At 33.7% G+C, this 15000-nt stretch overlaps 1 protein-coding gene across 1 annotated transcript; it reads right to left on the bottom strand.

The window, feature by feature from the left end:
* Positions 1-788: 788 nt before the first annotated feature.
* On the bottom strand, positions 789-3301 carry LOC137635835 (uncharacterized). The gene is made up of 2 exons (XM_068368271.1): positions 3294-3301; positions 789-1539 (listed from the first exon to the last, which is right to left on the bottom strand). The coding sequence occupies exons 1-2, from the start codon at positions 3299-3301 to the stop codon at positions 789-791; spliced, it is 759 nt and encodes a 252-aa protein (XP_068224372.1).
* Positions 3302-15000: the final 11699 nt, after the last annotated feature.

Genomic DNA, 15000 nt, shown 5'->3' with positions numbered 1-15000 from the left:
CTATTTGGACAGATATAAGCATAAATAAAAGTTAAGAAATAAAGGCCAGAGAGAGAGAGAGAGAGAGAGAGAGAGAGAGAGAGAGAATACATTAACCATGCAAAAAAGTTAACCTATTTGGATAGAGTTTAGAAATAGACCACAGAGAGAGAGAGAGAGAGAGAGAGAGAGAGAGTACATTGACCATGCAAAAAAGTTTAACCTACTTGAACAGAGTTTAGAAATAGACCACAAATAGAGAGAGAGAGAGAGAGAGAGAGAGAGAGAGAGAGAGAGTACATTAACCATGCAAAAAAGTTAACCTATTTGGACAGAGTTTGGAAATAGACCACAAAGAGAGAGAGAGAGAGAGAGAGAGAGAGAGAGAGAGAGTACATTGACCATGTAAAAATGTTAACCTATTTGGACAGAGTTTAGAAATAGACCACAGAGAGAGAGAGAGAGAGAGAGAGAGAGAGAGAGAAATATACTGACAATGCAAAAAAGTTAATCTATTTGAACAGATATAAGCATAAATAAAAGTTAAGAAATAAAGGCCAGAGAGAGAGAGAGAGAGAGAGAGAGAGAGAGAGAGAGAACTGAGCATATAAAAATGTTAAACTATTTGCAAAGAGATTAATGTACAGAAAATTTTGAAAATAAAGGCCACAAAGAGAGAGAGAGAGAGAGAGAGAGAGAGAGAGAGAGCAAACTGGCCCTTATACTTTTATAACCAACATTGAATAAACTCTTGTGTTGTGTCATAACTTCTTGTAACGTTACAGAAGTGTGTCAACTGAACCGGAGGCCTACGTGACATTCTGTTGGTCACGCTGATAAAACCAAGAGTCCCTCGGCCTACAGAATCCTAGGGAGAGGGAGAGGGGGAGGGGAGAGGTGGAGGGAGAGGGAGAGGGAGAGGGAGAGGGTGAGGGAAAGGTGGAGGGGGAGGGAGAGGTGAAGGTGGAGGGAGAGGGAGAGGGAGAGGTGGAGGGGGAGAGAGAGAGGGAGAGGAGAGTGAGATGTTGATGGAGAGGGGGAGGGAGAGGGAAAGGGTGGAGGGAGAGGGAGAGGGGGAGGGAGAGGGAGAGGTAGATGGAGAGTGAAATGTTGACAGAGAGGGGAGGGAGAGGTGGAGGTAGAGGTAGAGGTAGAGGGAGAGGGAGAGGTAAAGGGAGAAGGGGAAGGAGAGGTGGAGGGAGAAGGAGAGGGGGAGTGAAATGTTGACAGAGAGGGGGAGGGAGAAGGTTGAGGGAGAGGTGGAGGGAGAGGTAGAGGGAGAGGAAGAGGGGGAGGGAGAGGTGGAGGCAGAGGGAGAGGGAAATGTTGACAGAGAGGGGGAGGGAGAGGTGGAGGCAGAGGGAGAGGGAAATGTTGACAGAGAAAGGTAGAGGGAGAGTGAGATGTTGAGGGAGAGGGGGAGGGAGAGGGAGATAGAAAGGAAGAGGTGGAGGGAGAGGTAGAGGGAGAGTGAGATGTTGAGGGAGAGTGAAATGTTGAGGGGGATAGGGAGGAAGAGAGAGAGGGGTTAATAACAGAACATTGCATTGGCAAGGAATGCTTCAACGAACCTAAATATGATTTCATTTGATATCAAATAGATTTAATCAATTTGGGTGATTTAATTTGGGCGCTGGAACCAGGGAGGCCACTCATAGACGGGTTCGAACCCCGCTCAAGCCCATTAGTTCCTTTGGTCGCTGTAATCTCACCATCCTTGCGAGTTAAGGATAGCGGGGTTTTAAAGAGCCTATAGGGATACCTGCTGAGTCATCAGTGGCCATTGCCTGGCCCTCATTGGTACTAGTTTGGGTGGGGAGGGGGCTTGGGCACTGATATGTATATATGGTCAGTCTCTAGGGCATTGTCCTGCTTGATAGGGCAATGTTACTATCCCTCACCTCTGCCATTCATGAGCAGCCTTTAAACCTTTAATCTTTGTCTTTTATTTTGATAGACATTAATATTATCATCATCATTACTTGCTAAGCTACAACCTTAATTGGAAAAGCAGGATGCTATAAGCCCAGGGGCCCCAAACCAGGAAAATAGCCCAGTGAGGAAAGGAAACAAGGAAAAATAAAATATTTTAAGAACAGTATCAACATTAAAAATAAAAATTTCCTATATAAACTATAAAAAACTTTAACAATACAAGAGGAAGAGAAATTAATATGTCCAAAAAGAAGCTAATTTTTCCATAATTTTCCCATTGTTAAATTCTATGCTAAGGACTAGGGAATTTATAATTAAAAAAAACATATTGAAATATATTAAAATCTCCCCCAGCTATTATACCAATACGTGAGAGAGAGAGAGAGAGAGAGAGAGAGAGAGAGAGAGAGAGAGACTTAATATTATATTTTTCTATGTGGTTTATATATGTGTATATATATACATATATATACATATATATGCATATATATATATATATATATATAGAGAGAGAGAGAGAGAGAGTTATATATGTGTATGTTTATACATATATATAGTGAGAGAGAGAGAGAGAGAGAGAGAGAGAGAGAATACGTGATGACTTAGGAATAACTTACATTCACTCAACAAGAACTACAAAAATCAGCTGTTATATAAAAATAAATAAAAACCAGGAAAGAGATATAAGTCACTCAACTATAAAAAACAATTATCTAAATAACAGAGAAACTTATTATACGTAAATATAATATATATATATATATATAAAAATATATATAAATCATTCGCGTATGTTTATTATCAAGATAATAAACTACATTTTTATTTGTTGCAAATCCTTGATGAGATTAGGAAGTGTTGGTTGAATCGTAGAGTAAAACTTCTATAACGATAGCTGATTAACGCCTATATTAATATCCATATTGGAAACTTATGAAATTATTAATAAAGTTATATGTTCGCTATAATAGTCCACACATTTTATTGTTTCGTCTATGTAAAGACTATATATATATATATATATATATAGATATATATATATATATATATATATATTTATATATATATATATATATATATTATATATATAGATATATATATATATATATATATAATACTCTGATATAACAGCAACATCTAGTATAAGGCGAATGAACCCAATTATTAAACAACAACAACAACAACAACAAATACAGCCATTTCTAGTTCACTGCAGGACAAAGGCCTCAGACAAGTCTTTATCAATGTCTGGGGTTTGGCCAGTTTTCATCACCACGTTGACCACTGCAAATTGGTGATGGTGGGGAGCTAGCTCTCTCTCTCTCTCTCTCTCTCTCTCTCTCTCTCTCAAGAAGCCCAGATAAAACTGGCTTATTCACCCAAACATGGATACCGCCACACAATGCCGGCTCTCACTCAAGATAAAGACTGGAATGTTCTGGAAGATTCTAGAAAAACTAGCCCTGCAAGGTAGCAGGTATTGGCCTACCCAGGGTCCTGGGCCTACCTAAAACCCTCTGATATAAGAGCAACATCTAGTATAAGGCGAATGACCCCACTTATTAAACAACAACAACAACAACAACAAGAAATGCAGCCGTTTCTAGTCCACTGCATAACAAAAACCTCAGACATGTCTCTATTCATGTCTGGGGTTTGGGCAAACCAACCTAGTATGGGCCCTGACTAGTGCAGCTTTGCTGATCCTAAGATTATAGATTTATTAATATTTGTTTATAGGCCTACGGTAAACCCAATCGATGGTAGTGGTTGTGACTTAAGCCTATAGTTATACATAGTGGTAGCAATCAAGGTATATAGACCTTGGTCAAGATCAAGGCTTAAAGGCCTATATAGCAATCAAGGTGTATAGACCTTGGTCAAGGTCAAGGCTTAAAGGCCTATATAGCAATCAAGGTGTATAGACCTTGGTCAAGATCAAGGCTTAAAGGCCTATAGACATGGGTTGAGATCAAGGCAAAGCCTATCGTTTTCTTCCGTGGAAAATTATAAAGAAAAACAAATATTTGATGTTTTCACTTTAAAGAAAAACAACTGAATCTCTCTCTCTCTCTCTCTCTCTCTCTCTCTCTCTCTCTCTCTCTTCTGTATGTTCGTATATCTGTTTCCCCATAACAGTAAGCCTATAACATGGAAAGACTCAACGAATTTGTTGATTGGAAAATAGTTATTAAAAAATCTAAGCCTACGACGAGCCAACTCAATCCTTCCTTGTTAGGCCTATATTACATTTCATGTTCCTGGTAAAGAGAGATACTTCATTTTCATGAATAGATAAAACACAAAGATAATCAAGATAATCACATATTTAAACCACTACAAAGAACATAGTCAATATTGCAAGGGAAAAATAATCGGTTTATGAAAACTCTTATCATAATTTTTGTCTCAAATTTCTTTGTTATTTAAAATAATATTGCTGAAAGTATTATTATTATTATTATTATTATCACTTGCTAAGCTACAACCCTGATTGGAAAAACAAGCTGCTATAAGCCCAAGGGCTCCAATAAGGAAAATAGCCCAGTGAGGAATGGAAATAAGGAAATAAACTACGAGAGAAGTTTAAGAACAATAACATTAAAATAAACCTTTCATATGTAAACCTTAAAACTTCAAATTAACAAGAAGAGAAACAATATAGATTAATGTGCCAGAGTGTACCCTCAAGCAAGAGAACTCTAACCCTAGACAGTGGAAAACCATGGTACAGAGGCTATGGCACTACCCGAGATTAGAGAACAATTGTTTGGTTTTGGGGTGTCCTTCTCCTAGAAGAGATGGCTACCATAGCTAAAGAGTCTCCTCTACCCTTACATCTTCAAAGAATATGAGGAGACTGGCTTGCCAACCTCAGCAAGGTTGCCACCAAGCGATTTAACAGGATAAAAATTTGAAATTTCTCAAGGTCGAGTGGTTCGTCGAACCAGGTTGTCGAACCTACTCTTCAAACGGTTCGAAGAGGCGAAGTCAGTTACAATACAACCTCCCCCCCCCCCCCCCCCCCCCCCATTTTTTGGGCCATAGTTGGAACTAGCAACATTGACAATACACACATGTATGTCTGGAAAGGTTCACAGGCAAAAACTGGGTTCTGTATTCCCCCCTTGGGAAACTTCAGATCCTAGATCCTACAGGATTTGTACCCCACTCATCCATGTGGCAACCGTCTCCTGATCATGAATTGGTTAAAGTAGCAACGAGTGCATTTCTACATACGGTAAAACTATTACAGTGGCAGGCTTTGTGCTAAAACCTAGAAATCGTTAGCCAAATACTGTACCATTCAGCCATGATGTCGACATTATATTGAATTTCATTTTAACTTGACACAGCATACAGAATTCCTTCTTGTAGTCCGTTGTTCACACTTCCTTCTCGTTTCTAGGATATTGTTCACAATTCCATCTAATTCCTTGGCCAGGGTTCATCCATACATTCTATTTCAAGGCCATTGTATACATACCCTGCTTACTGGCTGACCAGTGTTCACACATCCTACTCATTTCCAGGCCAGTGTTCCTAATTACTAACCAGTTTTAATAACTCCTTTCTATTTCCTACACAGTGTTCACACTTATATCTTCAGAGGAGGAGCTAGTCTCAGGACGTTTCAACATCTCCCTCACTCAAGGAGGTACTTTTCAGTTGATGCTCTTTTAAACTGTCTAAAAGCATCAGTGAAGTATATGATTTTATTCAAGGATATGGTACCTGAGTTGCCACAAGGTTAGTATCAAAATTCAGAAAGCTTTGCGACAGTTTAAAAAAACATAAACTGAAAAGTACCTCCCTCGAGGGAGGGAGATGTTGAAACCTCCCAAGACTAGTGGCTCCTCCTCCGAGTACAGGACCTAGTCGTATCCCTAGCATAGAATGAGCTAAAGTTAAAATACCCCTTAAGTTTCTTAGCATAGAATGAGCAAAAGTTAAAATACCCCTTAAGTTTCTTAGCATAGAATGAGCAAAAGTTAAAATACCCCTTAAGTCTCTTAGCATAGAATGAGCAAAAGTTAAAATACCCCTTAAGTTTCCTATCATGGAATGAGCCAAAGTTAAAATACCCCTTAAGTATTCTAGAAAAGAAAATTGTGGGCAAAAGCCTGTGAAAAGATATAGGTGTGAACCCTAGCTAGGAAATAGGAAGGAAATATAAAAAATTATTAATAATTAGGAAGTGTCCTAGAAATGAGGAATTGTGAATAATATCCTAGAAATAAGGAAGTGTGAACTAGGACAAGTAAGAAGGAAGTGTGAAATAGGACAAGTAAGAAGGAAGTGTGAAATAGGACAAGTAAGAAGGAAGTGTGAACTAGGACAAGTAAGAAGAAGTGTGAAATAGGACAAGAAGGAATTGTGAATGCTGTGTTAGGTTTAAATGAAATCCAATACTGTGGACACAATGGCTGAATGGTATAGTACTTGGCTAACGATTTCTAGGACTATATTGATTACTGCACTATAACTCATATGTTTAATAAGATGTTGGTGCTACCCTTAAACACACACACACACACACACACACACACACACACACACACACACACACACACACACACACACGATTTCTGACATATAATTTATGTAAATAATTTGATATAAAAAAGCATACAATCCTAGTATTATAAGTTTGTAATTGACTTATTTTAGTAAAAAAAATATATGTAATCAATGAAATATTAATTATTTTCCCCGGAAATAATTTTGTTTTTCCGTAATTTAAGCGATGAACAAAACTTAAATATATATGAATAACTGAGAATGTATCTTAATATATATTGAAATTTAAATAGTAGTTAGGCCAACATATTAATATTTGAATTACGTTTCTACGATTAAAATATTAAATATACAAATTTGAATTACGTTTCTACGATTAAAATATTAAATATACAAATTTGAATTACGTTTCTACGATTAAAATATTAAATATACAAATTTGAATTACGTTTCTACGATTTAAATGTTAAATATACAAATTTGAATTACGTTTCTACGATTGAAATGTTAAATATACAAATTTGAATTACGTTTCTACGATTGAAATGTTAAATATACAAATTTGAATTACGTTTCTACGATTTAAATGTTAAATATACAAATTTGAATTACGTTTCTACGATTAAAATATTAAATATACAAATTTCCTTAATTATTACTCCATGAAATCTTGGATAATAATCCTTACCATATATTCAATTATTAAATATACCAATTATATCTGTGTTTACCTTACAATTACAGTTCAAAATAACAAAATACATAAACAAAATTACAAAGAATAAACATACCAATAATATCTGTGTTTACCTTACAATTACAATTCAAAATAACAAATACAAACAAAATTACAAAGAATTTCAATCAAAAACGTTTCTATGTCTTGCCTACCTCTTCCTTCCGACATCATTCCAAACGTTTGTCTTCACGATGTAAACAATGGACGATCTTCAGCTCCCGTTAACGTTTTCACTTACATATTCACCTCGATCACACTCACTATGTAAATCAAACTAATCTTCAATGTATCGTTAATCATCACCGGAAGTATCGTTACCCATATCGTAAGGATGGTTTAATTATCGGACGATTAAAAATCACTAAGCCGACGAAGGCGGATTGAATCGTCCGCTGACTTCGCTTCCCGCCGCTCTACTAAGTGCTGCTTTCTGATTGGCTGACGGAAATGATGACGTCATGGTTTCCTTATTATGATGCTTGCTGATTGGTTGGTTTAATCGGTGGCATAAATAGAAAAAAAAACACTTTTGTGGCATAAAACAAAACAAAAAAACTTTTAAAGAAATTTTAAACTTGAAAATAAATGGCGCCAATATCAATACTCGTCCTTCAGTATTGCTATTTAAAGTTCCAAGCGTTATTCAAACGGAAATGTTATATATGTCGAACTTTTGATAACCCTTACGCTTTTCGAAGCTACTTTCTGATTGGCTGACGGAAATAATGACGTCATAGTTTCCTTTATTATAATGCTTGCTGATTGGTTGATTTAATCGGTGGCATAAATGGAAAAAAAAAACTATTTTAAAGGAAATTTTAAACTTAAAAATAAATGGCTCTCAAATCAAAATTCGTCCTTCAGTAATGCTATTTGAATTTCAAGCGTTATTCAAACGGAAATGTTATATATGTCGAACTTTTGATAACCCTTACGCTTTTCGAAGCTGCTTTCTGATTGGCTGACGGAAATAATGACGTCATAGTTTTCTTTATTATGATGCTTGCTGATTGGTTGATTTTATCGGTGGAATAAATAGAAAAAAACAAAACAAAAAACTATTAAAGGAAATTTTAAACTCAAAAATAAATGGCTCTAAAATCAAAATTCGTCCTTCAGTAATGCTATTTAAATTTTCAAGCGTTATTCAAACGGAAAATGTTATATATGTCGAACTTTTGGTAATTCTTGAGCTTTTTCGAAGCTGCTTTCTGATTGGCTGACGGAAATAATGACGTCATGGTTTCCTTATTTTGATAATCCTTGAACTTTTCGAAGCTGTTTTGTTTATTTTTTTATTATTTCCTCCAGTTTCAGAGCGAAGCAGTTAGACAGTTTGTCTATAAATGGTCTATTATATGCTTAGCATTTCTATATAGCTATTTATAGTTATTATATTATATTTATACTTAAATAATTAATTAATATTCTGATTATTATCTTGATTAAATCAATATGAATTGTAACGTAGGCTGATGTTAGAGCACCATATATTCAAAATCAATTCTGAATATTATTGTATAAAGCATGTTTGTTTGTTTAAAAGCATCTTTATATAAAGCATATTTGTTTGTTTAAAAGCATCTTGATATAAAGCATATTTGTTTGTTTAAAAGCATCTTTATATAAAGCATATTTATTTGTTTAAAAGCATCTTGATATAAAGCATATCTGTTTGTTTAAAAGCATCTTTATATAAAGCATATTTGTTTGTTTAAAAGCATCTTTATATAAAGCATATTTGTTTGCTTAAAAGCATCTTTATATAAAGCATATTTGTTTGTTTAAAAGCATCTTTATATAAAGCATATTTGTTTGCTTAAAAGCATCTTGATATAAAGCATATTTGTTTGTTTAAAAGCATCTTGACTATACCGTGAATTAATTAAAATGTAAAGATAACACTACATCCATTATAGGATTAATAAAAAAACATCAATTTTTAAAAAGACGTAAATATAAAAATTTAATTTACATATAGGCCTACTAAGATATTATATAATTTTGGAGTTATATTACCTAATGTATGAATGAAAAAAAGACGTATTTCAAAATCTATATTTGAAAATATTTATGGTTTTAATAGTAATTTTCTCTTGAATGTTGTTCAAATTGATTTTTTAACTTAAGTTCTAGCCTAGTACTAATGTTCAAATTAATTGTGTTATATGTTCGTTGTATTTAAAGAAATATATAATATATAATATTGAAACGATACAATAGTTGATATTGTATTTTTTTTAGCCACAATACAATACTACAATAGCCCTTTGATATTGAATTTTACATTCTTGTGGCCAGAACAATAGAATTAATTAGGTCAAAAATATTTTATTTTATTTTTACAACACTTTTTTACCATTTTTGGGTTATTATTATTATTATTATTAGCTAAGCTACAACCCTAGTTGGAAACGTGGGATGCTATAAGCCTAAATGCTCCAATAGGGATAAATAGCCCAGTGAGGAAAGGAAAAAAGGAAAGTAGAATTGTCCGGTAAGATCTGAATGTAAAGGATGCAATCTATAGTCTCATAGGTAGAGAGCAGACCTCCGCCGCTGCAGATTATTTCTCGACCTTTAGCTCGACCTTGACCTTTGACCTGAACATGTAATAATTGGCGTTGATTTTCATACACTCAAATATGAACCAAGTTTGAAGTCTCTGTGACAACGATGTCCAAACTTATGGCTGATTACAAGGACATTTTCCTTGACCGTGACCTTAACCTTTGACCTTGACCTTCCAAAATTTAGTCATGTCTAGATTTTTATATAACAGTTAATATGAACCAAGTTTGAAGTCTCTGTGACAACGATGTCTAAACTTATGGCTGATGACGTGAATTGGACATTTTCCTTGACCCTGACCTTAACCTTTGACCTTGACCTTCCAAAATTTAGTCAGGTCTAGATTTTTATATAACAGTTAATATGAACCAAGTTTGAAGTCTCTGTGACAACGATGTCCAAACTTATGGCTGATGACGTGAATTGGACATTTTCCTTGACCCTGACCTTGACCTTTGACCTTGACCTTTCAAAATTTAGTCATGTCTAGATTTTTATATAACAGTTAATATGAACCAAGTTTGAAGTCTCTGTGACAACGATGTCCAAACTTATGGCTGATGACATGAATTGGACATTTTCCTTGACCCTGACCCTGACCTTTGACCTTGACCTTCCAAATTTTGATGATTTCCAGGTTTTTACGTAACAGTTAATCCCTGAAAGTTTCATTAATCTACGATTAAGATTGTGGACAGGAAGCTGTTCACAAACAAACACACTCACACACAAACTTCATTGTTTATTCTTTCCGCTTCAGTTCACACTTCAGCTAAACAATAGTGAATCAACACGCTTCACGTGGTGTCCTTGACCAACCCTCTCTCTCTCTCTCGCTCTCTCTCTCTCTCTCTCTCTCTCTCTCTCTCTCTCTCTCTCTCTCCTCTTCAACGGCTAACTAGTTTGAACCCGTTGAAGCTTCCTGCTTAGGACCCGAATTCTGATATGTTTATCCTCTCTCTCTCTCTCTCTCTCTCTCTCTCTCTCTCTCTCTCTCTCTCTCTCTCTCTCTCTCTCTCTCTTCTCTCCTTATAGTTTATCTATGAAAGATCTATTTAAATGTTGTTTATGTTCTTAAAATATGTTATTTTTATTGTTCACTACTTATCTTGTAGTTTATTTCCTTATTTCCTTTCTTCACTGGGCTATTTTTCCCCCTTTGGGGCCCTTGGGCTTATACCTAGTTAGAAAAGCAAGACGCTCTAAGTCCAAGGGCTCCAGCAGGGAAAAAATAGCCCAGTGAGGAAAGAAAACAAGGAAATAAATACACTATTTTCCCTATCTTATGTCATTGATCAGATTAACCAATCAGCAAGCAGTATGATATAAAAACTATGACGTCATAAATTACGTCATAAATTACATCAACCAATCAAGAAGTAGCAGTGAATTTCGCGGAAGGTTGAACCCGTCAAAGTTGATTGGCAATTTCTAATCCTCCGCTAATTAAACCATCCTTTCGATTTGGCTAATGATACTTCCGATGATGATTAACGAAACATTGGAGATTAGTTTGAATTGAATAGTGAGGGTGATTGGGGTGAATATATATGTGAAAACGTTAAAGGAAACAGAAGATTGTCCATTGTTTACAAACTCGTTGAGCGTTTCAGATTGAAAAGGTAGGCAAGACATGGGAACGTTTTTAATTAAAATTTTGAGTATTCGATATATATATATATATATATATATATATATATATATATATATATATATATATATATATATATATATATATATATATATATATATATATATATATTTGTTGTTTTGAATTGTTCAAATTATGAAAACAGAAGAACATTGTTCACACTTCCTTCTCCTTTCTAGGTCATTGTTCACACTTCCTTCTTCTTTCTAGGACATTGTTCACACTTCCTTCTTATTACTGTGATATTGTTCACACTTCCTTCTTATTTCTAGGACATTGTTCACACTTCCTTCTTATTTCTAGGACATTGTTCACACTTCCTTCTCATTTCAAGGACATTGTTCACACTTCCTTCTTATTTCAAGGACATTGTTCACACTTCCTTCTTATTTCAAGGACATTGTTCACACTTCCTTCTTATTTCAAGGACATTGTTCACACTTCCTTCTTATTTCTAGGACATTGTTCACACTTCCTTCTTATTTCTAGGATATTGTTCACACTTCGTTCTTATTTCTAGAACATTGTTCACACTTCCTTCTTATTACTAGGACATGGTTCACACTTCCTTCTTATTTCTAGGACATTGTTCACACTTCCTTATTATTTCTAGGATATTGTTCACACTTCCTTCTTATTTTTATGACATTGTTCACACTTCCTTTTTATTACTAGAACATTGTTCACACTTCCTTCTTATTTCAAGGATATTGTTCACACTTCCTTCTTATTTCTAGGACATTGTTCACACTTCCTTCTTATTACTAGGACATTGTTCACACTTCCTTCTTAATTCAAGGACATTGTTCACACTTCCTTCTTAATTCAAGGACATTGTTCACACTTCCTTCTTATTTCTAGGACATTGTTCACACTTCCTTCTCCTTTCTAGGACATTGTTCACACTTCCCTCTCCTATGTAGGACATTGTTCACACTTCCTTCTTATTTCTAGGACATGGTTCACACTTCCTTCTTATTACTAGAGAAGGACTCTCCAGATTACAACCATTGTTCTCTAGTCTTGGGTAGTGCCATAGCTTCTGTACCATGGTCTTCCACTGTCTTGGTGTAGAGTTCTCTTGCTTGAGGGTACACTATTCTATTTCCCTATTCCCTTTCCTCACTGGGATATTTTCCATGTTGAAGCCTTAGGGTTTATAGCATCCTGATTTTCCAAATAGGGTTGTAGCTTAGCAAGTAATAATAATAATAATAATTATAATAATAATAATAATAATAAGTTATATGTTGAGCAAAGTGATATTTCATTATTGAAATTTCAATCATGTATACAAATAATAATAATAATAATTCCCATATGCTTAGTGTCTTCAATCTTAACAAAATATTGAACATATCTTCAGATAAGAGATAATGAGTCTAAAGTAAATAAGATTGTAAAGATAGACGGAAGTATATTTCTCAAAAATATACATCAAATTTCTATAATTTTCGTTTAAATATGTTGGTTTTAGTCAAATGTAAATTTCCACTCATCTCTCTCTCTCTCTCTCTCTCTCTCTCTCTCTCTCTCTCTCTCTCTCTCTCTCTTGAATTATTCAATAGTCGTTACTTCTCTCATAGTTTGTCTATTTCCTTATTTCCTTTCCTCACTGGGTTGTTTTTCCACTGTTGGAGCCCTTTGGGCTTGTAGCATCCTGATTTTCGAACTAGGGTTGTAGCTTAGCTTGTAATAACACTACTACTACTACTACTACTAATAATAATAATAATAATAATAATAATAATAATAATAATAATAATAACAATAATAATAATAATAATAATAAGTTACTCTATATATATATATATATATATATATATATATATATATATATATATATATATATATATATATATACATACATATATATATATATATATATATATATATATATATATATATATATATATATATATATATATGTATGTATATATATATATATATATATATATATATATATATATATATATATATATATATACATATACATATATATGTATACACACACACACATATATATATACATATATATATATATATATATATATATATATATATATATATATATATATGTGTGTGTGTGTGTGTGTGTGTGTGTGTGTGTGTGTGTGTATTCACTTGTCTCAAAATACTCTGAATTATAATTGTAAAAATATTTATTCTCTGTTATAACAAATAATATATCATAACAATTATTATTATAACAATTGTAGTATTATTAATTATCTTCTTACAAAACATTATATCGGGAAAAACTACAGTATTATTATTCCTTACTATATTATAACCAAATATTTAATAAGTTAAATAATTAATTAAATAATTAATATTTATTTCAACCATTTATTTGTTTTTATACAATACCACAGTCACATTTCAACCCAACTCTTTACGCATTTCATTAATAACGTCATTTACTCGTATGACAGGGCTTATTACGATGTAGTTCCTGTCGAGAAAGCAAGAATTACGCACGAATTCGAAGTAATGACAGTCATTAAACGGTAAATACGCGGAAAGGTTAAGCTTATTACGCGTTTAAATGACAGTTGTAAGACTGCGCAATAGCAAGGATCATCGACACCGCGCAAGGCCGCTATCCAGATCAGGGTTGCCAGGTCGGCCTTTTTTTTCCGTTCAAAATACCTCAAATTTGGCCTTTTTAAAAATGGCTTTGCCTTTAGGAATATCATGAAAGAAAAGGTGGGCCTTAAATACTATATATTTGGCCTTTTCTACTAGTGGGTTGGCCTTTTAAAGCTGCTGGTGATTAGAAGTTGGCCTTTTCTCATTCAGAAAACCTGGCAACCCTGATCCAGATAATGGCAGTTCGCGCAAAAAAGTAAACAAAAGGAAAGAAAACAAAACATGATAATTGAAATGAAAAGTACAGGATTTATGTATTATAATAATTATTTCTGTAATTTAAGGTGAGAACAAGTAAGAATATTTTATTACAAACACACACACACACACACACACACACACACATATATATATATATATATATATATATATATATATATATATATATATATATATATATGTATATATATACATATACATACATACATATATATATATATATATATATGTGTGTGTATATATATATATATATATATATATATATATATATATATATATATATATATATATGTATGTATGTATATATATAGAGTACACTTATTATTATTATTAGTAGTAGTAATAGTAGTAGTAGTAGTAGTGTTATTACAAGCTAAGCTACAACCCTAGTTGTAAAATCAGGATGCTACAAGCCCAAATGGCTTCAACAGGGAAAAACAGCCCAGTGAGGAAAGGAAATAAGGAAATAGACAAACTACGAGAGAAGTAACGACTATAGAATAATCCAAAAGAGAGAGAGAGAGAGAGAGAGAGAGAGAGAGAGAGAGAGAGAGAGAGAGAGAGAGAGAGAGAGAGAGAGAGAAATTTACAGTTGACTAAAACCAAAATATTTAAACGAAAATTATAGAAAATTGATGAATATTTTTGAGAAATCTATTTCCGTATATCTTTACAATCTTATTTACTATAGACTCATTATCTCTTATCTGAAGACATGTTCAATATTTTGTTA

The sequence above is a fragment of the Palaemon carinicauda genome, unplaced genomic scaffold (assembly GCF_036898095.1).
Source record: "Palaemon carinicauda isolate YSFRI2023 unplaced genomic scaffold, ASM3689809v2 scaffold1825, whole genome shotgun sequence".
NCBI lineage: Eukaryota > Metazoa > Arthropoda > Malacostraca > Decapoda > Palaemonidae > Palaemon > Palaemon carinicauda.
Note: the sequence above shows the minus strand (reverse complement) of the source record. Positions and strands in the feature narration are given on the sequence as shown.